General features: G+C 38.4%; 2 protein-coding genes across 2 annotated transcripts in view; both read right to left on the bottom strand.

Annotated features, from left to right (window-relative positions):
- LOC145670521 (uncharacterized) overlaps positions 1-22,774 on the bottom strand; it is a 1,332,296-nt gene that overhangs the window by 237,361 nt on the left and 1,072,161 nt on the right. The window lies entirely within an intron of this gene.
- Positions 10,020-11,000, bottom strand: LOC145670206 (uncharacterized). The gene has a single exon (XM_081738584.1). It carries the CDS (start codon positions 10,998-11,000, stop codon positions 10,020-10,022), a length of 981 nt encoding a protein of 326 aa, XP_081594710.1.

The following is a 22,774-nucleotide window of genomic DNA, read 5'->3' as shown; positions in this document are numbered from 1 at the left end:
AAATACTTCCTCGTTTCATATCGACTCTCCAATAATTCTATCTGTCTTAGTTCGTTAGTATTTTTCTTCTCTCGTCTGATCCTCAAAGAATTCTTTCTTTCTGGTCTCGAATCTCGAAGAAATTTTCGTTGTTTTGTCTCGATTCTCGAAAAATTCTTTCTCGTCTCGATTCTCGAGGATTTTTCTGGTCTTGTCTCGATTTTAGAAAAAATTATTTCTCGTGTCTCGTCTCTTTAATGCTGTCGCCTTTTGTGCGAGCGGTCCCAAATTCGATTCCCGCTAGGGAGACTGGGTCGAAAAGAGGTGTAATAGTTTTTCTCTGACCAGTCATCTTGAGTAGGTGGTTCTTGTGTTTTCCTCATTCACACCAGACAAATCCCGGGCTAATAACTAATATACAGATCCCAGGCTCCTTCCTTTCTTCCCCTTTCCCTGGGTACTGTGCTCGCCGAGAGACATAATACTTTATAGAGAAATCACTTAAGTCCATAGCTGCTGGTAATCTTAGAAACAAACCAAGTCATGATTATTGAGACTATATTCCAGCAGGTTGACTCTTAGTAACTGATGACTCTCTAACCCTTTTCAGATTTCCACTTTCTAACGTAAATTTTAGACTTTCACTCAAAACGCTACTGCTTCCTTACTCTTTATCGTAGGATCATGGTTCATACGACGTTTTTCTTTTCAGGAAGGATCTTACTTTCCAACGGTACCACTGGCTTGTTTGTATTATAAACCGGAAAATCGGAGAAATCCGGGAGTTGTTCTAAAAAAAAAATCAAAATATTTGCGCCCCTCTGGCCCAGCCTGGGTCCAAGTAGGGATATAAAAATCTCTTTAAAAATACGTAGTTGTATACACAATGTGTGTGCAAAACTTCAATCTGATATCTTAAAAATAAAGGGCAGCTTTTAAAAAAAAAATCTGAAGATGACTCATTCTTATATATATATTTAGCCTAGGATTATGGTTCAAACACATTTCCTCCAGTATTACTCGCCCTTCCCGACGGTACAACTCACATGTCCTTATCATACTCCTGAACCCGGAAATTCAGGAAAAACCGGAATTTCTTTCGAAAAAATCACCCCCTCGGAACATTTCCGCTCCTCTGGCCGGGTTCACGTAAAGATCTAAATTAAAAAAAAAAAAAAAAATTAGACATACTCAAAGGTGCACACAATCCATATACGAATTTTCAATCTGATATCTTGAAATCTAAGGTCAGGAAAAATTTTTGAAATTTGCCTTAAGAAAAAAAATGTCACGCCCCTCCGCCCCCACTTGGCGCCGCCAAGTTGACCATCCGGTTCCAAAACGCATTTGGGGTGTTCTTTGATCCATGCTTAAGTTACCCAATAAATAAATAAATAAAAAACGGATCAATACGTGTTATATGAGCTTAATAAGCATTTGAACACAACACTACTCCATGGTACAAATTCGTACAAAAAATCCCAAAAGGGTTCAGTGAGTACACAGAGAAGTACATCGTGTCTGGAACACAATTACGTACAATGCACTAAATACAAAGTATGTTAATATACTCGCCAACTATTTTTTGTTTCTTGTTTCTCTACCTTTAAATACATTTCATCTTAGTTTAAGGACAGTATACCATTATATTTTATAACAAGGGGACAACATAATGACAAACAGGCGTGGTAGCTGTTATTTATGTGCAAGGCATACACACTAAATTGCGTTGATATTTTCTTCTTCAGAGTGGCGGTTCAGTGGTCTGTCTAAACTCTTATTTTCTGCAATTTAAGATCGTAAATACCGAATTAAAATAGTAAATGCAACATGATTTAAACAACTGCCCCAATTTGTTGATTCAATTGCACAGTAACATTTTGCGTTTCGTTTGTGCATTTATGGCTGGCAATAAATGAATTGTATGTATGCCTTGACCTACAATAAAATTAAAAGAGAAGGGAAGACCCTTTATTAAAGGAAAGGGATGCTTTAGTATTCTCACGCAAATGAAGTGTGCATTCTACATGATTCGCGTCTTTTTTTTTTTTTTTTTTTTTGTATGTATGTGTGGAGTGTGAGTGTGAGTTTATACATACAATCACCTACATGCTTAATTTTATTTTCAAAACGGAATGTTGTAAGCGTAAGTTCAGCTTTTAGATATGATATCCATGTATGAAGTAACTGGGAAAATCGTAGTCTCGTGGTTAGAATGTTGCATTCAAGTCCGCGTGGTCCAAGGTTCGATTCTCGGCCGGCGTTTCCCAATTTTCGGTATCCTTCCAACGTCGTGAGACAAACTGCGGAGTCTCGTGAATAAAGCGCCTGTTAGAGACAGAATGATGCAGCGCCCTGACCATGTGTCCTTGGCTAGACAGGACTTAGTTCATCCGGTCGCTAACAGATGGCATTGGAGCGGCTCAGGCCCATAAGGGCTGTAATGTCAGTGCTTAATTTTTAAGTATGTAGTAATAATTAATACTGGGGTAAAAATGCATAGATATTTTGATACAGGGGCGTCATTTCAGACTTCGCTTGAGGAGGAAAGAGCACCACTGAATAAGACTTTCACGTTCTGTACTAGTGTATAGCAGACAATAGATTAAAGTATATGTATTCTTCAAACTCTTGCAGTGGCAAATGCCTCCTCCTGCCCCCTAAATGACGCCCCTGTTTTGATTGGACTTAAAGTGTTCCTTGTTAGTACAAAGGCTATTTGAGACAGGGCCTATACCGGATAAAAGTGGGATCTGGACCACGAAATTGCAATTTGAAGGCTGGATCAATATCACATCGAGAGAAAATTGGTAGGGGTCTAAACCCGTTCTATTCATTGAGTATTTTATATGCTGTTGAAACGAAAAGAAACTTCAGTTTTCTCAAAGCCTGGTGCTGTATAGTAATCTCTGTGTTGGATTCATTTATTATGCCTATGATATTACATCAAAATTATTATTATTCATTTCAAAATTTTTTGGCGTCAGGAACTCTCTTGAGGAATTTGAAGCTTAAAATATATAAAACAATAATCATGCCTGTTGTTCTATATGGTTGCGAAACATGGTCGCTTACTCTGAGAGAAGAACGTTGACTGAAAGTATTGAAAACAAGATCCTGAGACGAATACTCGGACTTAAGACGAATGGGAATGGGAAATGGCGAAAACTTCATAACGACGAACTACATAATTTATACTGTTTACTAAACATTGTTAGGGTCATCAAATCTAGGAGGCTCAGGTGGGCAGACCGGAAGAAACTAGGAACGCTTTCAAAGTCTTACCAGGAAGACCAATCGGAAAACGACCATTAGGAAGACCTAGTTGCAGATGGCAGAACAATATTAAGATGGATCTTGCAGAAATAGGGATAAAAACTAGAAACTGGATTCAGTTGGCTAAGGATAGAAGTGAACGAAGAGACGCGACTTTGAACCTTCGGGTTCCATAGACCATAGAGTTAGTTAAATTACAAACCCATTCAATAAGATAAACTTATTTTATATTATAAATGATTCTTGCGCACTTTACAAACGCACCGCATGAGTTGTTGTATAATATAAGTGTTCCTCATGTACAGTAATTAGAAACTCATTGTATAAGACAAACTTGTTTTATAAAATAAGTGTTCCTTGTGGACACTACAAACCCATTGTATAAGATAAATTTGAACAAGTAGTGCAGTGTGAGGTGCAGGTAGCCAGAGCCGAAACTAAGTATACCAGAAAACACCACCACAAATAAAATTAATAAAATAAAGGTGGAGTGGCTGGGAATATTCAAATTAAGGACAAAATTTACATAAAATGCCAATTAGATGCATCTGCATACTTAATTCCCTGCTTGGAGATGAGTGGATCTCCTGTAGAAGCCGCCACTGCCACAGGTAAATTCGGTAGAACATATGAAAATTAATAAAATAGAACAACAGATCTCAGGATACTTTGTACGCCAGTCATGGTCTAGAAGCTACTATAGTGAGTTTTTGCAATAACAATAGGTTAAGAAAAAAAAACTACTTTAAAACAAACAGGTAGCAGCCTGTTTAACAACTCACTATACTCATGACTGTATTCTTATGGTTCTATGGGCGTGATTCTTCCTGGGCCCCATTCAGGGAGCTAGTCAGATGTACAACGACAAGGGAAAAATGTTTCCTTGTCTCACACTCCTGAAACAAAGCATTGCTATTAGTAACATGTACTCACCCTGCAGGAAAAACAGACCACTAGAAATACTGGGTAAAGATGGCGGTTTATTTCCGTCTTGGTAGACCATTTGCTGAATGTTGACACACACTAACACTCCATTTATACACCAATAATGAATTTTTCTGTTGATGGTGCACCACTCACACACACTATGAAATTTAATATTTTACACCACATTTGCCACTATTAGTTAAAAAAATATATAAAAGAGGATGTGTTGAGGTTGATTCACAGAGATCTGTTTGATCTCAGAAAAAAAAATTAGATTTTCAATATAACTTAGAGCTCCTCATTATTTTGTGTTCAGAGTCTCTGACTGTCTCAGAGAGGAGGATTGTAATAACACAAACATAATAGTATTACTCACTTTTAAAAAAATAAATTAAAAGAAAATAAATTGATCAAATATTTTATATATTCGGCGCACTGTTCCTGTAGTAGATGTGACACACACACACAGTTCTTGCTTGAAATCACCACGTAGTGTTCCGCATTGTCATTCCACTGAAGAACAGCAATGTTCTTGTCGATTTTGATTGGTGGGACGACGAACTATAATGAAGTTGACATATTAAATGTCAGTACAACAAGCAATTTAACTACTGCTTGGGTCCTTGTACGAAAGTCCAAGGAGGCACTGTCCTGTTAGCTTGACAGGCCTGAAATCTCTCAAATAGAGATATTATATATTTATACTTCTACTTCCATACTGGAAGTTGCTAACTGCACCACTGTGGTAAGAGGAAAGTTTCTAGACCAAAACTGTCTACTTAGTTCTGCTGCCTAAAAGTTACAGGTAGCACTGAGACATGGATAAAAAAAAAATATTAAAGTAACTCTTCATGATCGAACGTCGTAGGTAGGTTAAGACTCAGTTTTAATATATTTTATAGGTTAGCACTGTTCAAAACCTTGGTATATGTCACCAATAAAAGTGAAAGTCGAAGCACTATTCACCACACACAATGTTTCCCGATACATGTCGTTACATGTATGTTCACAGGAATTCCACGGGAGAACGATTCTCACACTTTTCCTGGGTCAAACTGCCCGGTACTTAGGAAGTATAGGAAACTTCCTCCCGCAATGGTACGACGTTTACTCTCCTCGAGCTATGAATCAACTTCCCTTGTTCAGCCACTGAACAAGTATATTAACTATGCCAAAAACTAAGAAAGGAAGAACTCGCTCTTACTTGAGTCTTCCAACAAAGGTTTTCATGCCTCCGGCTAAATCTACTGGGAGGTCTTCCGCAAGCAACCACGGAAGCTTGCTTCTAGCTGCATGGTACTTACAGTAATCCTTTGGTAGGTGCTGCCATCATTTCGCAATGGCGGTAACATTTGAAGCTTCTGATGAAAACAGAAGTCCATGGAGTTTTCACAACAACATAACTATTTTCACTTGGAACTAACACTTCGAATAATAGAAATACATGATATTATATACAGAATAAAAGAAATATATATGTTGGGAGCAATGTTCGAAAACGGCCATTGGCCGAAGAAAGTGATCAATTCTAAGTTTGGACAGATGCAATTATCCAAAGTACGAAGAAGTCTATCATTTCGGGGTTTGGTCGCTTAATAGTATCCAAAGCTAGGTTTGGATAATTACAGTTCATCCAAAGCTCAATTTAGAAAGGAAAATAAGAAAAAAATTTATTAATTTTTTCACATTTTACACATTTTACAAGATTTTTATTTTTCAATGTTTAAGAAATGAAAATGTATATCACAAAATTCTGTCAAATAAGAAGTATGAAATTCGTATATGAATAAAAATAGTTCTTCGTATTAATTCCTTCTAATTCAGCTTACTTTCTTTTTTAGAAGACTTTTAGAAAATATGCACCATATAAAAATAAGTACAATAATTAATTAAGCATTAACAGCAAAGTGCGTTAAATGTTTTAAGTTCAGTTATTAACACAATGAAACAGTGAAGAATTTGAAAAACGTGTGCTGAAAATTTTAAGCTGTAAGTGCGAAAAAATATAATGAACTTACAGTTATAAAATGGAATAACTGAAATGCAGATTCGCCACATATACAGGCTCTTCAAGTACATTGTAATAGGTCAACTGTCCAGTTACTTGTTCCTACACGCACTTGAGGAATGACACTTTGAGTTACACTTTACACCCTTCTTTACACAATTACATTTTTTGTTCAAACAGAAGTTCCTGCAGCCGCACTTAATAAACCCCTGCCTGGAGTGTGTTTCTGCTTCAGCTACACTTCTAAGTGAAATGTCTCTCTGCGGAACATCACTGATCTGAAGAAACTGTTCATCTGCGAACTGGAACTCATTGCGCGCGTACAGCTTTCTAATAATTCCCGAAGAAGTCCCCAACTGGTAGAGATCGTTATCGTTTCTCCCCATAACCACAGCCATGACGTTCCTCGGAGCAGCTCTGCCTCTGTCCAATTCTGGGATTTTGATTAGAACAGTTTGTCCTACGTCTGCACGAGGAAATTTTTTACTTGACGCCATTAACATTTCATTTGCTTGTCGCTTTAAATGTATTTTGGATCCCTCACGTGCCTCTCGTATACTCTCACTTCTTGTGCAGATGTTGCATCTTTTTTCTTTATTTGCGCACGGACATGGAGATTCATTTGCTTCCACAATTGCAGTGTTGATGGTCTCTAAAGAAGCTGGAAATTCTGGAAAAGTCTCTCTTTCCTGCCGAAGATTATTAAGGGAATCACGAACGAATGAATGCTGTGCGTCCTGTCCTGAAGTGTCTTCTTGTACATCACGAGTCAATGAATACTGTACATCCTGTCCTGAGCCTTCCTCTTCCTGCATGGTGTCACAGTGTGGATCACGAGTCAATAAATTCTGTACATCCTGTCCTGAACCTTCCTCTTCCTGCATGGTGTCACAGTGTGGATCACGAGTCAATGAATTCTGTACATCCTGTCCTGAGCCTTCCCCTTCCTGCATGGTGTCACAATGTGGATCACGAGCCAATATTTCTTGTAGATCTTCCTCATTGGTCAAGTCTCGTAATAAATCACATGGAAGAGATGAATCCGAAAGTCCATTTCTCATGGGAACGCCAAACAAAGCCTCGTAGGGGCTCCGGTTAATGCCCCTATGGAAGGACCTGTTTTTCTTCATCTGGACAAAACGAAGACCCTCAGCCCAAGACGAACAGCTATTTTCTGCCATCCATGTAATAAGAATGTCTCGAACATCTTGGTTCGCTCTCTCAACACTTCCTTGAGACTGAGAGTGGCGCGGCTTGCCGTGCACTATTTTCGACCCAAACACTGAGGCCAGCTCACTTGTAACTTCAGCTGCGAACTCACGTCCGTTATCACTTTGAAGAATACAAGGTGCACCAATAATGCAAAATATATCCATCAGATGATAAGCAACTTCTGATGCTCTTTTTGTCTTTAATGGGCGCAAAAACAGAAACTTTGTGAGATGATCCTGATAATTTAATATGAACTTGTATCCTTTGTCCGGTTCACTCTGCATGTCGATAAGATCAACCTGACCCCTAGAATTAAGCAGATTACTGAGAATAGGTTTAACAGTCAGTCCTTTGCACTTTTGCTTCTTTTTCAACTGACACTGCCCACACAATTTGAGATAAATATTGATGATCTCTCGTGTTACATTACAGTACTTTAGCTTAAGTTCTTTGTCCAAGCATCTCAAACGTTTGTGGCCAGTGTCAATGTGAGCTTTATGAATGACACTGTATAATTCTCCGGTGTGACAGAAATACCTAATAACACTATCACCATCTTTACGTTTTTCGATAAGTTTCTCAACCCCACCAATACTTAAAACATCATATCTCTTCAGGCGACGATAGTCCAGTGACGTCAGTGACTCACCTCTTTTCTTTTTCTCTTGCGAAGCCTTCACCTCCAACAGCAATTCATTGTACTTCTCTGGAGATAACAAGAACGTATTATCTGCTGTACTAGCTCGAACGTAGTCGTCTAGTTTTGCTTTGAAGTCTTCTGCTGCAACCATACTCATTGTTGTGCACGGTCTTCAATTTCACTTCAACGAATAAACAATTGTGAGTGGCAAAGAAAGCATACACGTTAACACATAAAGCTACCGCCTGACTGAAGACTGACTTCTGCTTTACCCTCCCTATATTCTCCGAATGCGCATGCGCCACGAATAAAAAATTGCAATGACATCTCGCAAGAACAACTGGAAATAACTAAATTGAGCTTTGGATGAACTGTAATTATCCAAACCTAGCTTTGGATACTATTAAGCGACCAAACCCCGAAATGATAGACTTCTTCGTACTTTGGATAATTGCATCTGTCCAAACTTAGAATTGATCACTTTCTTCGGCCAATGGCCGTTTTCGAACATTGCTCCCAACATATACATAGAATACATTTATATTATTGTAATAAACTGTCATCTCTCGTAGTACTTGAAGGAAGTCTATATTCCTGCGGCTTCCTTTCAAACTGTCTGCTACCAATCCGCAGCCATGTTGTAGGATAGAGAGAGAAGAAAACATCTTTGGTTATTATAAACTTTGAAAAATACAAGAGCCAAATGTCTTGTACGAAAGGGATACACGTTGACAAAAGTAGTCATGAATTTAGAACGGTATTTTCAAGAACGAGTGAGCGTAATACGTTAATATTAATATTTTACATAGAAAATGAATCAAAATAAAGTACAAATTTTCAAAACTGCTGTGCATCCTGGGTAAAACTCTAGGCCCGTTCGCTGACGGAGTACTGGACATAGGTGAAGGGGGGCGGAAAGGACGCTATGAGCTCGCTACTCAATAAATCACACCTATACAAATTCAAAAGCTAGCATGTTGACGCTAAAATTTTTACAACATTTTCAACAAAAGATGCTGAGCGTCAGTCAGCAATGTTTCCAATTCAGCTTTGCTTTACCAGAGGAAGTGAGTAGGATCCTTCCTGTATTTAATGAGTTGTATTCTCTCGCTCATTTAGTGATTTCCTGCAACCGTGAGTTGTTGAGGACCTCACATACAGTTTTCCAGGCGACGAAGAGTCGCGAGAAAAAAAAAATTCTGTCAGCGTAGCTCCGTCTTCCCAAGTTCCAAACTTCAATGCATGATTCCTTTGAATATGCCTTTATTTCTTCTTTAATTTAATCCAATGTAGCATATTATAATAACTATCTTCCTTCATCCCCATGTATAATATATATAATACAATGTCCCAGTAATGAGATGCACGCAATAAAATCACCTATCATTTGCCTATAAAGGAAATAACATACATCAATAAATACAATATAATACAATATTGTATTAATATTTCCGTACTACGCTCGGTGTTTAAACATTTTTATTCATAATAATAAGCTAATATTCAATATGCATACTAATTTCTAAGCAATTAATTTTATCACAATTTAATATATTTACATAATAATATGTAAATGTGCCCCTCATCTGCATTTTGATATGCAGATGAAGGAGAAGGACTTCGGCCTTCTACAGTTTTCCCCCCAATGATTCTAGGTGCTGTATTTGCTAATACAGGACGTAGATCATAAAGAGGGCACATTTTTACCCTGAAACATAATCACAATATCACTTAAGAAAAAAAAACAAATCATACAAAGTAAATCACAAAATAAAATACAATAAACAGAATTACAATAAAATAAACCAACGCTAAATTCAGAGAATTCAGGAAGCCCTAAACTTACTTAACCTGAATTACATAAGTCTCCATAAATACACAATACACTAATACACTATTACACTAACATAAACACTATAGCACTACACTATGTACACTAGTTGTCCAGTCCGGGGTTCGATGCGTCATGTGTGATTACTATTGCGTCTCTATTGCACCAGTACCACTGTTGTTTGCCTTTTCTCTAGTAATATACCTTTTTAGTAGGTAAGCATTTCTTGTCATTTTGACCTCATCTGTCGCAGGATCCGCTAGCGTGTACATGTTTTTGCCTGTGGTAGCGACAATTTTCCACGGGCCTGAAAATAAGAGTAAGAACTTCTTCGAAACACCTGCTAGAGCATCCGACTTCGGGAAAACTCTAGATAAAACAAGGTCACCCACATTGTACTCTACTGTACGGTGTGACTTGTCGAAATTTCTCTTTCGTGCAGCAGCATTCTTTTTGTGATTTTTCCTAGCAATCTCTATGTAGTACTGCACGTCATGGCGCTGATCCACTTCTGAGATTTCGAAGAGCCTGGCTATGTCTCTAGACATAGACTGTCCAAAATGACATTCATAGGCTGACACGCCAGTGGTCAAGGGTTTCGCAGAATTCAAACACTTCTCTATTTTCTCTAAGTGTTTGGGCCACAATCTTTGGTTATCATGACACAATTTACGCAGTAAACGTACGGTGGCTTTCACTGCTACCTCTGCCATTTCTCCCTGGGGATAATATGGTGTAGAAGTAATGTGCCTGATACCAAGGTCTGCTAACTCATTTTTCCAGCGGTCAGACTGGAAAGGTGACGCTCTGTCTGTCAAGACGAGTTCCACACTAGGGTTTACTTTTAAGTAGTCCTTAAGCTTCCTTATTGCAGTGGCAGTGTTTGCTTTTCTACATGGGTATAAACCAATAAGTTTAGAAAAAGCATCGTAGAACACTAGAATGTAGTGGACTCCCCCAACTCCTTTGGTTATGGGTCCTAACCAATCAGCACAGACCAGGTAGCCTGGCTTTTCCACAACGACGGGATTCAGTGGTCCCGGCCGATAACAGTGGGAGGGTTGCTTTTCTGACATAATTCGCAGGAAGCACAAAATCTCCTCACGCTTGCTCGCATCTTTGGCCATACGAAAAATTCAGTTAGAAGTGGTAGTAATTTGCTGGCCGACATGTGCCCCCGATCTGTATGGTAATAATCGAGCAGTGGAATTACTAGCACTTCTGGGATGCATATTCGGACTCCTTCCCGGTCACGCTTGCATAAGCGTCCGTTCAAAACTTCGAAACGGTGGCAAGCACCATTCACTTGGTGAGTCCGTCTTCTCTTCTACTTCTCTCTTGATCTTGCCGTAGACAGGATCTGAAGACTGCATCTCCGGTAGTATGGCTATCATCTTCCTCAACTCACAAGTAATTTCCGTCAGTATGGTCATCAGCGACTCCAGGAGGATAGGCTTCCGTGCAACACTGAGGCCTTCTTCTGTGTGAGGAGGGTACCTTGAGTGATAATCACTCAAATTTTCATTGGACTTTACAAACTGAAACTCAAAATTAAAATTGGAGAGCAACATCGCCCACCGGGTGATGCGCTGGTTTGTAAGTCTATAGTACAGAATACATTTAAGAGCAAGGTGGTCGCTTCGAATTATGAATCTAGTTCCTACTAAATATTGCTTCAATTTAACAACCCCATCTATCAGTCCAAAGAACTCCTTCTCCGTTACGGAGTAATTCTTCTGCGCAGCGTTGAACACGTGTGATGTGAACGCGATGACCCTAATGTCATCATTATCATCACGCTGGTACAATAGAGATGAACACGCAATATCACACGCATCCGATTCTAATATGAGTTGTTTATCAGGCAGGACGGTCTTCAACACTACTTCTTCTTGAAAGATCTGTTTGATCTTCTCCATAGCTGCCTGATGTTCGGGTTCCCACTTGAACCCAACATTTTTCTTCAGCAGGTTGAACAACGGATAGAGAACTTCCGAGTATTTCCTACTGAAGCATCTGTAATATTGACAGTAGCCAATGAAGGATCGCAGTTCCTTCACGTTCCGGGGTGTTCTGAAATCTAACACCGACTTCACTTTCTCCGGATCTTTACCGATACCGGATTGAGAAAGTTGGAAACCAAGTATGTTTAAACTTTTTCTTGCGAAGTTACACTTTTCAGCCTGAGAGTTAGGCCACCTGCAGTGAGTAAACCCAACACTCTGTCGAGGTGTACAAGATGATCACTGAAGCTCCTGTCGGCTAAAATCAGGTCATCGACATACGCGCCGCAGTACTCTCGCGCTTCAGTTCCTATAAGCATATGTAAAGCTCTAACACAAGAAGCAAGGCTCTGTTTAGTACCGAAAGGTAATTTCTGAAAAACATACGATATACCTTCATGTAAAAATCCTAAATATTTTTGGTCGCTTTCTTTAACCTTTATCTGGAGGAACATTTCAGTTGCATCCACGCAGCTGAACCAAGAATTATCGCAGATGTCTTGGAGAACAGACAAGGGAGGCCTTGGTCTGTCAGATAAATCACCAGATATTTTGGCCAGAGCTCGGCCGTCGATACAGACTCGTATACGTACATCACTCTTAGGTGTCACTACCAGTGGGTTGATATACGCCGTAGGCTGTTTCTTGATCACCCCCCACGCTAGCCATCTCGAAATTTCATTGGATACTAAATTCCTGTATCGTTTAGGGTAAGGATAAAGTTTGGTCTTTATTGGACGTTCGTCCGTTACTCCAATCTCATGCACGTAGTTATCTATGCAACCTGGCTTGACATCAAAAAGGGCTTGATGCTTGAGCAGCACAGCTTTCAAACTATCTCTTTGGGAGGCTGAGAGATCTGAGTAGTTCGATACAAACTCTTCTATCTCTGAATGGGAGGCGCGAGTCTTCACTTTCATCCACTCTTCTGGTGGGAATACGTGAACTGCCATTTCTTGGGCACTTGGGAATCTTCCATCGTCCAAGTTTGGTGCACGAGTTGCCTGCTCTCTGGAGGTCTTAGACTCATTTTGTGCAATAACCCGTATGGCCTTCCGTCTTTCGTCAGACAGGGAAAAATTACAATTAACACTATCTATTTCATCCATTAAACTAAATGGTTTTATGCACTCTGCATTCAACTCCAAACATCGAACGACTAGATCTTCAGTCTCGCAATCTACGGATCTAAACGCTACTTCTACATTATGAGGATGTTTGAGATGTAGAAGGCCGGTGTCATAGTCTAACACGGCACGAGATTCAGTGAAAAAGTTGGTTCCTAGTATCAAAGACCTATTTAAGCCTGAAATTATAATACCTAAAGTATGATATTCCTTCCCTTGTATCACAATGACTAACAGAGTTTGGCCAATTAGTGTCGCTGCTTTACTACCAAAAGCTGACGTTACCCGTATATTCTTCGCACTCAAAAATGCAGGTGGGGGTTGGCTATTTGAGACGGTGTCCCAAAATTCTTTTGAAATGGCGAAGCAGGTTGCCCCTGTATCCAATAAACAATTTACTTCCTTTCCAAATAAACAAACATTTATCTCTGGTAGAGAAATGACGTTGTTCGCTGGTAACGGTTCATTACAAGAGTCAAAAAGGTTCTTAAAAATGCCATTAGCTTCCTCATAAATTTCCCTGTCTATGTCGATATGTTCTCCGTTCCTACTTAATAATACTAATTTCTTTTCTAACATGCCTTCATCAAAATGCTTCTTAGTCTTTATTTGTAAACAAAAACTGCAATTTCCTTCTTCTTTTTCTTCTTCTGACGTATAAATTTCCTTCACTGCAGTTTCGCAAGAATTATCTATGTTTTCAATCTCTAAACTAGTTTCTGAATTACGCACATACTTGGGTTGTAATTTTGTCAACTCGGGTGAACAAGTTCTCTCCGTGTCCATCCTACCGTCGCCGCAAGTATATGCGGACAATCCTCATTCCCTTGAAGAAGGAGATGAGGATTGGTTACTCCTGGTAACATTGGTATGTTGGTTTGGTGGAGGGGGCGCACGGTCATAGTGTTCGAGCAACTGGATTTCTTCCTCTTCCCTTCTAAAGGAATTTCCTCGCTGGCTATCCGTGTTGCGCGTTCCTCCCCTCCTACCGCGGGCTACACGACTGTTGTTGTGGTGGGTGTGGGAGTTCCCACCACGTGACCAACCAGACGACCCACTTCCGTTGCTCTGATTACGGGGTGGTGAGCGCTGGTTGTTTTGGTTGGTTTGTTGTCTTCGTCTCTGGTAAGGACGCTGGTTACCTCGTGTTCTATTTATTTGTTTACGAGCCAGCTGCTTACCGCAATGGCCGGGGGGCTATTTTCTTCGCTGTCAATGCTCACCTGGAGCATGTTGACCCCCTTCCTAGGGTTCTGCTGATAGAACTGGTCCCGATTCGTCATCGAAGACTGCAGTTCTTGAACTAAATTGAGCAACTCTGCTATGGTTTTCGGGCGAGACGAGACAATAGCCCGAAATAGCCAGTTAGGAAAGTGCCTCGGGAGTACTTTCAATAAAGTGGCATCTGTCATACGAGGCTCCAAGATGCTATTCTTGTGCAGCAAATCCAACAGATATTCTGCTGGGGATTTGTGCACACGACTATCAAAATGTGACGTGAGTATGTTAGCCCTCAAGTTCGCCAAACGTTCCTCACTCAAATAGCACTGCCTAAATTCCTGAACGAAGTCCTCATAAGTTCGGATTTTACTCCGGTTCACTTGGAACCATTGATACGAGGTGTTCCTCGAAGTAACGGTCCAGGTCTTGGAGAAAATTATAGGTCTCTGTTTCGGTCTCGGTCCCCATATAAACCGGCAAAGTGACGTCTCTGTGAATGAGACCTAATGCTGTGGCGAGATTTTGTCTCGTCTCATGATTACATGAGCGAGATGTTGACGGTACAGGGTCTGTCTCGTGGGCTTTAGCCAGGTTCCCAGGTTGAGAACCGTGCAAGTCGCGACTCGAGGTGTTGTTTGGAGATTGAGGTCTTTCCTGTGTGGCAGAGACGGAGATGTTCGCGAGACGTCCCTCGATCACCTCGCTTGTCTCTTTCTGCATGGAGTTTTTCCATTCCTCCATTTTCTTCTCCAACTGAGTGCATACGTCTTGAACAGTATCGTGCATCTGGTGGATGCTACCGTTGCACACGGATCGAATTTCCTCGAGTTGCGTTTCCTGTTCGATTTCCCCCCTGAGTCTGGCTATTTGGGAAGCGAAGCTCACTTCCACTCTCCTGACCTGGTTATTTAGATTTTGAGTGGTCTGTTCTACACGAGATGAGACACGCTGTATATTCTCAGTGAGATCGGTATAGTTCTCCTCTAGCTGCCTGGCTACACTGCTAGCATTTTCCTGCATCTCGTCTAGCCTACTTGCTGTTTCGGCTACACGACTGGACAGTTCTTCGCGGGTGCTGTGGAATTCCCCCCTTAACTCGGCGGTGGTATGCTCCAACCGCTCAGTTAGCTGACGCTCACTTTGCTCAAGTCTCGAACTCACGGACTCCAACTAGAGTTCAAGACGAGTATTACTTGACTCTATCGCCTGTTCAAGCCTATGATAACTATTTTCAACATGGTTATTGCTCTCTTCTATATTCTTTTCTACCTTGCGCTCTAGCCTACGAGAACTTTCCTCAAATTTCATTTCAAGTTTGCTTTCTAAACTGTGTGAACTTTCTTCTAACTTACTTTCTAAATTTGACGCATTTTCAACTAGCTTCAATTCTAATTTTGACTCTAAACTCTTGGTACTTTCTTCCATTTTACTTTCTAAATTTGTCGCATTTTCAACAAGCTTTAATTCTAATTTTGCCTCTAGGTTCTTTTCACTCTCCTCGAGTTTCCTTTGGCCCTGCAATATTTCGCCTAAAATGGCCGCTAGATTTAAGCTACTAATATTTCCCAGAGTACTACTTTCGTTCATGGCTATGCTAACAACATTTTCCGGATTGACAGTCGTTTCGATGCTTTCCTCCCGCACAGGAACTTTCCTTCCCTACCGGTGGCTGGCGGAACCGTTTCCACCACATCAGCGTTTCCCACTACGCTATCAGTGCACTCGTTAGCGCCCTGCGCTTCAATTATACTCTCCTCTGAGAGCTCGTCTGCTCCCTGAGCGAAATCTTCGTTAATAAACTGTTTATCCTTGTTTTCCAATTGACGAGCCTGTGCTCTCGTTACTACCATTAATACAAAATTTACAAAGGTTTCACTTCCCCCCTAAATTCCAATACGCCTGAATTCTCTAATATACTGTTACAAAAGCACAAAATTCAAAACACAAACATAAAAATTCAACATACAAGACACCGCAGTTCTTGGAAATTTTCTGAGGGATTGACAAAACATAAACCGAAAATTTTACTATGGGCGTGATTCTCCCTGGGCCCCATTCAGGGAGCTAGCCAGATGTACAATGAGAAGGGAAAAGTGTTTCCTTGTCTCACACTCCTGAAACAAAGCATTGCTATTAGTAACAGGTACTCACCCTGCAGGAAAAACAGACCACTAGAAATACTGGGTAAAGATGGCGGTTTATTTCCGTCTTGGTAGACCATTTGCTGAATGTTGACACACATTAACACTCCATTTATACACCAATAATGAATTTTTCTGTTGATGATGCACCACTCACACACACTATGAAATTTAATATTTTACACCACATTTGCCACTATTAGTTAAAAAATATATATAAAAGAGGATGTGTTGAGGTTGATTCACAGAGATCTGTTTGATCTCAAGAATAAAATTAGATTTTCAATATAAATTAGAGCTCCTCATTATTTTGTGTTCAGAGTCTCTGACTGTCTCAGAGAGGAGGATCGTAATAACACAAACATAATAGTATTACTCACTTTTAAAAAAATAAATTAAAAGAAAATAAATTGATCAAATATTTTATATATTCGGCGCACTGTTCCTGTAGTAGATGTGACACACACACACAGTTCCTGCTAGAAATCACCACGTAGTGTTCCGCATTGTCATTCCACTGAAGAACAGCAATGTTCTTGTCGATTTTGATTGGTGGGACGACGAACTATAATGAAGTTGACATATTAAATGTCAGTACAACAAGCAATTTAACTACTGCTTGGGTCCTTGTACGAAAGTCCAAGGAGGCACTGTCCTGTTAGCTTGACAGGCCTGAAATCTCTCAAATAGAGATATTATATATTTATACTTCTACTTCCATACTGGAAGTTGCTAACTGCACCACTGTGGTAAGAGGAAAGTTTCTAGACCAAAACTGTCTACTTAGTTCTACTGCCTAAAAGTTACAGGTAGCACTGAGACATGGATAAAAAAAATATTAAAGTAACTCTTCATGATCGAACGTCGTAGGTAGGTTATGACTCAGTTTTAATATATTTTATAGGTTAGCACTGTTCAAAACCTTGGTATATGTCAGCAATAAAAGTGAAAGTCGAAGCACTATTCACCACACACAATGTTTCCCGATACATGTCGTTACATGTATGTTCACAGGAATTCCACGGGAGAACGATTCTCACACTTTTCCTGGGTCAAACTGCCCGGTATTTAGGAAGTATAGGAGACTTCCTCCCGCAATGGTACGACGTTTACTCTCCTCGAGCTATGAATCAACTTCCCTTGTTCAGCCACTGAACAAGTATATTAACTATGTCAAAAACTAAGAAAGGAAGAACTCGCTCTTACTTGAGTCTTCCAACAAAGGTTTTCATGCCTCCGGCTAAATCTACTGGGAGGTCTTCCGCAAGCAACCACGGAAGCTTGCTTCTAGCTGCATGGTACTTACAGTAATCCTTTGGTAGGTGCTGCCATCATTTCGCAATGGCGGTAACATTTGAAGCTTCTGATGAAAACAGAAGTCCATGGAGTTTTCACAACAACATAACTATTTTCACTTGGAACTAACACTTCGAATAATAGAAATACATGATATTATATACAGAATAAAAGAAATATATACATAGAATACATTTATATTATTGTAATAAACTGTCATCTCTCGTAGTACTTGAAGGAAGTCTATATTCCTGCGGCTTCCTTTCAAACTGTTTGCTACCAATCCGCAGCCATGTTGTAGGATAGAGAGAGAAGAAAACATCTTTGGTTATTATAAACTTTGAAAAATACAAGAGCCAAATGTCTTGGACGAAAGTAGTCATGAATTTAGAACGGTATTTCCAAGAACGAGTGAGCGTAATACGTTAATATTAATATTTTACATAGAAAATGAATCAAAATAAAGTACAAATTTTCAAAACTGCTGTGCATCCTGGGTAAAACTCTAGGCCCGTTCACTGACGGAGTACTGGACATGGGTGAAGGGGTCGGAAAGGACGCTATGAGCTCGCTACTCAATAAATCACACCTATACAAATTCAAAAGCTAGCATGTTGACGCTAAAATTTTTACAACATTTTCAACAAAAGATGCTGAGCGTCAGTCAGCAATGTTTCCAATTCAGCTTTGCTTTACCAGAGGAAGTGAGTAGGATCCTTCCTGTATTTAATGAGTTGTATTCTCTCGCTCATTTAGTGATTTCCTGCAACCGTGAGTTGTTGAGGACCTCACATACAGTTTTCCAGGCGACGAAGAGTCGCGAGAAAAAAAAAATTCTGTCAGCGTAGCTCCGTCTTCCCAAGTTCCAAACTTCAATGCATGATTCCTTTGAATATGCCTTTATTTCTTCTTTAATTTAATCCAATGTAGCATATTATAATAACTATCTTCCTTCATCCCCATGTATAATATATATAATACAATGTCCCAGTAATGAGATGCACGCAATAAAATCACCTATCATTTGCCTATAAAGGAAATAACATACATCAATAAATACAATATAATACAATATTGTATTAATATTTCCGTACTACGCTCGGTGTTTAAACATTTTTATTCATAATAATAAGCTAATATTCAATATGCATACTAATTTCTAAGCAATTAATTTTATCACAATTTAATATATTTACATAATAATATGTAAATGTGCCCCTCATCTGCATTTTGATATGCAGATGAAGGAGAAGGACTTCGGCCTTCTACAGCAGGTGTACATTATAAACACCATACATAAGATAAACTTATACAAAATAAGTTTATCTTATGCAAGGTGTTTATAATGTACTCCTGCAGTATTAAATAAAATAAGTGCTCCATGTGTCTATTATGAACCCATTCTATAAGATAAACTTGTTTTACAAAGTATATGCTCCTCGTAGATCATTAGAAACCATCTGTATAATGTAAGTGTTCCTCATGTAATTAGAAACCCATTGTTTAAGATAAACTTCTTTTATGAAATAAGTGTTCCTTGCGCACATTATAGCCCAGTGTATAAGATGCTTGTGGAATATTAAAACCGAATGCATAAAACTTGTATAATGTAAGTGTTCCTTCTGTGATTACAAACTCATTCTATAAGATAAACTTGCTTTATAAAATAAATATTCCTTGCACACATTATAACCAATTGTATAAGATAAATTTGTTTTGTAAAATGCATGTACCTCTTAGAATATTACAAACTTACTGTATAAAACTTGTTAATGCAAGTGTACGATCTGTGATTATAAAATCATTGTAAGAGATAAACTTGTTTTATAAAATATGTGTTCCTTGCACATTTTATAACCCATTATAAGATAAACTTGTTGTATGAAGCATGTCTTCTTCGTGAAATATTACAAACCAACTGTATAAAACTTGTATCATTTAAGTGTTCCTTCTGTGACTATAAACCCCTTTGTATAAGATAAACTTGTTTTATAAAATAAGTGCTCCTTGCACACATTATAACCCATTGCATAAGACAATCTTATTTTATAAAATACATGTTTCTTGTAGAATATTACAAACCGAATGCATACACAAACAAACAAACAAACAAACAAACAAACACACACACACACACACACACACATATATATATATATATATATATATATATATATATATATATATATATATATATATATATATATATATAACTTGCATAATGTAATTCTTCCTTCTGTGATTACACATCAGTTGTATAAGATAAAATTCTATAAGATTGTTTTATAAAATAAGTGTTCCTTGCACACATTATAGTCCATTGTATAAAATAAACTTGTTTTATAAAATATATGTTCCTCGTGGAATTTTGCAAACCAAATGCATAAAATTTGCACAATGTAAGTGTTCCTTCTGTGAGTACAAACTCATTGTATAAGATAAACTTGTTTTATAAAATAAGTGTTCTTTGCACACATTATAACCTATTGTATGAGATAAACTTATTTTATAAAATATATTTTCCTCGTGGAATATTGCAAACCAAATGCATAAAACTTGTGTAATGTAAGTGTTCCTTCTATGATTACAAGTTCATTGTATAAGATAAACTTGCTTTATAAAATATGTGTTCTTGTACATATTATAAATTTATTGTATAAGAAAAAATTGTATAAAATATATGATATATGTGCGCATTCCATTGACCATGAAGAAATTTTCTAGTTTCAAAATGTTGAAAATCCAAGTATGCATTTAGACTTAATGCTACGTTAGATTGAAGAAAATGTGGTATTTTGCTTTTCATCGTTCTGAAGGAAACTTTTACATTAAATAATCTATTTTTACATGTCTTATCAGTTTTATCAATAGTTATTTGGTTTATTTTCTTTTTAATATAATTCTATTTTATTTTATTATTTTTTTCTTTCGAAAAGTTTCTTTTCAGTTAACCATGTTGTTGATGGTGGTTCACGACGAAAAGTCAGGAAAACTAGCGAACATATTAACAATTGATTCTACCTGAGCTAGATGAGAAATATAACTTGCCCTCAAGGTTAGAAAACTAATCATCTTTCTCTGATTGCTTGACTTCTGTTATTTCATCTGTCCCCCATCCCCCCTTCACTAAACTCATAGGAGAAACTAAAAAAAAAAAAAAAAGACGTAGGAGTTTCCCTGGCAACAACACAATGGATTATCAACAGAAACATGGGAAATTCTCATTTCAAGTGATGTCGAGGTAACTATTCACTCAGCATTAATGAACTTACATACAAACTAACTCAAATATATATATGTATATATTAAAGAAGACATTTTTTATATATATATAGCAGAAGTATTTTGAATGACTTTCCGTTAAAGGTACTAAGAAGACTTAGTAACGTTAAGAATTTTGTAATATTAAAGTTTTACATCTTTCTTAAAGAGGTTAATTTTTTGAGTTCTTACAATGAAAACAAAGCTCTGTTTCCGCTTCTTTACATCAAGATCAAATAGTCAAATCAGGTTTCTTCACTAAAACTATTATGCAGAGTTTAAGCTACTTTTCCGGTTTTGCAGATATTAAAATTTGCAATTCTACATATACACAGATTCTTTAGCATATTAATGTTTCATTCCTAACCGAAGAAACTTTAATATGTTCATATGAAAGTGAAAATGTCAGGTTCAAATAACCACCACAGGCATATAAAATATTGGGATCCATTTTTGATAAAGGAAATGGAAGTATTCGCAACTTCTAGCTTCAACAGACCATACATGAAATGCAATGAAATCTTTGAGTTTTATGTTCTACGTTTATGCTGCGTAGGATAAAGGAGACGATGATGAGAACTGAGTGAAATGGTGGAATGAAGAAAGTGGGAGGAATTAGGAGAACCCCAAGAGAACCCACGCAACGGTGTTTGTCCACCACAAAGTTCACTTGGCGCGAGCTGGCATCGAACCATGGACCCCATTCACCAGAGGTGAAAGCAATATCGAGGCTAAATACGATAAAGGACGACAGACGATAAAGGTAGACATTTAGGACGCTAAATCCATATCAAACACATTCCCTGCTATCTCCTAAGGTTTTTGCTTTGATTAGGGGGTCATTTTAAATTAGTGCATAGGTTAACAACATCGTGTAGAGCATAATGCAATCGCAATAAACCTTGCGTCATTTGTACTTCAAGTCGTGTGGCAGCACGGCATCTACTTATGAGTTCTATACTGTACATATCTTGGATGCGACAATTGCTGGAAATGAAAGCTATTGGTGTTTCGGGTTCTATCTCTGTTGACCATCGAGACGTTGTACTTTAAGATTGAAACTTAGACAATGCAATCCTACTGAAACAAAGATTCCACGGTTGACGACCAGGCATTCTTGAATTGAATTGTTGCTATTGATGAAACTTGGGTCAGAGACTTTGCCCCAGCGTTGAAATCACAGTCCAACAAGTGGATAGCTCCATCTTCGACAGGAACAACAAAATGTCGACGAGTCAACCAAAGGTCAAACCTGTGTATTACCATTATTATTTACTTACGATCATCAAGGAATCATCATAACAGAGAATTCTATCTGTTTCTCGAAGAAGTGTCACAGTAGTACATTATAGTGACCTCTTGCAAAAGCTGCTCAGAGAAATCGGCAAAACTCGACTTCAATTGCTCGAGGTAGGGCTACTCATTCTCCACGACAACGCTTTCTTCCACTTCGGAAAAGGGAAAATGGAAAGGTACGCAATAATAGTAACATATACATATATTCATGAATGAAAATAGCATTGAAATTTTAAACCAAATCACACGAAACAAAAATACCTGTAACGTCAAATTGTAAGTGGTTAGTTAAACATACGTTACGAACCTTCAACCCGTACCAGCAAAAAATAACAATAACGGTGGCTCCGTTGCTGCCAACACGGAAAATTTCAGCGATATATCCCCCCTTCATATCTTAGTGCTCATAGGTAAACATCGTGGGTTACAATTTACGAATGTCACTAAGAATTTCTGTTGTATATTTTGGAAGTGTTTTATAAGTCGAGTCCCTTCATATAGTGCGTCCCTGCCTGTCTCATATTTTGGAAGTGTTTTGAATAATTTGGCGTCCCGC

Source organism: Thermobia domestica, chromosome 14 (assembly GCF_964235325.1).
Source record: "Thermobia domestica chromosome 14, izTheDome1.hap1.1, whole genome shotgun sequence".
Classification (NCBI taxonomy): Eukaryota; Metazoa; Arthropoda; class Insecta; order Zygentoma; family Lepismatidae; genus Thermobia; species Thermobia domestica.
This window is presented reverse-complemented; position numbering and strand designations above follow the sequence as displayed.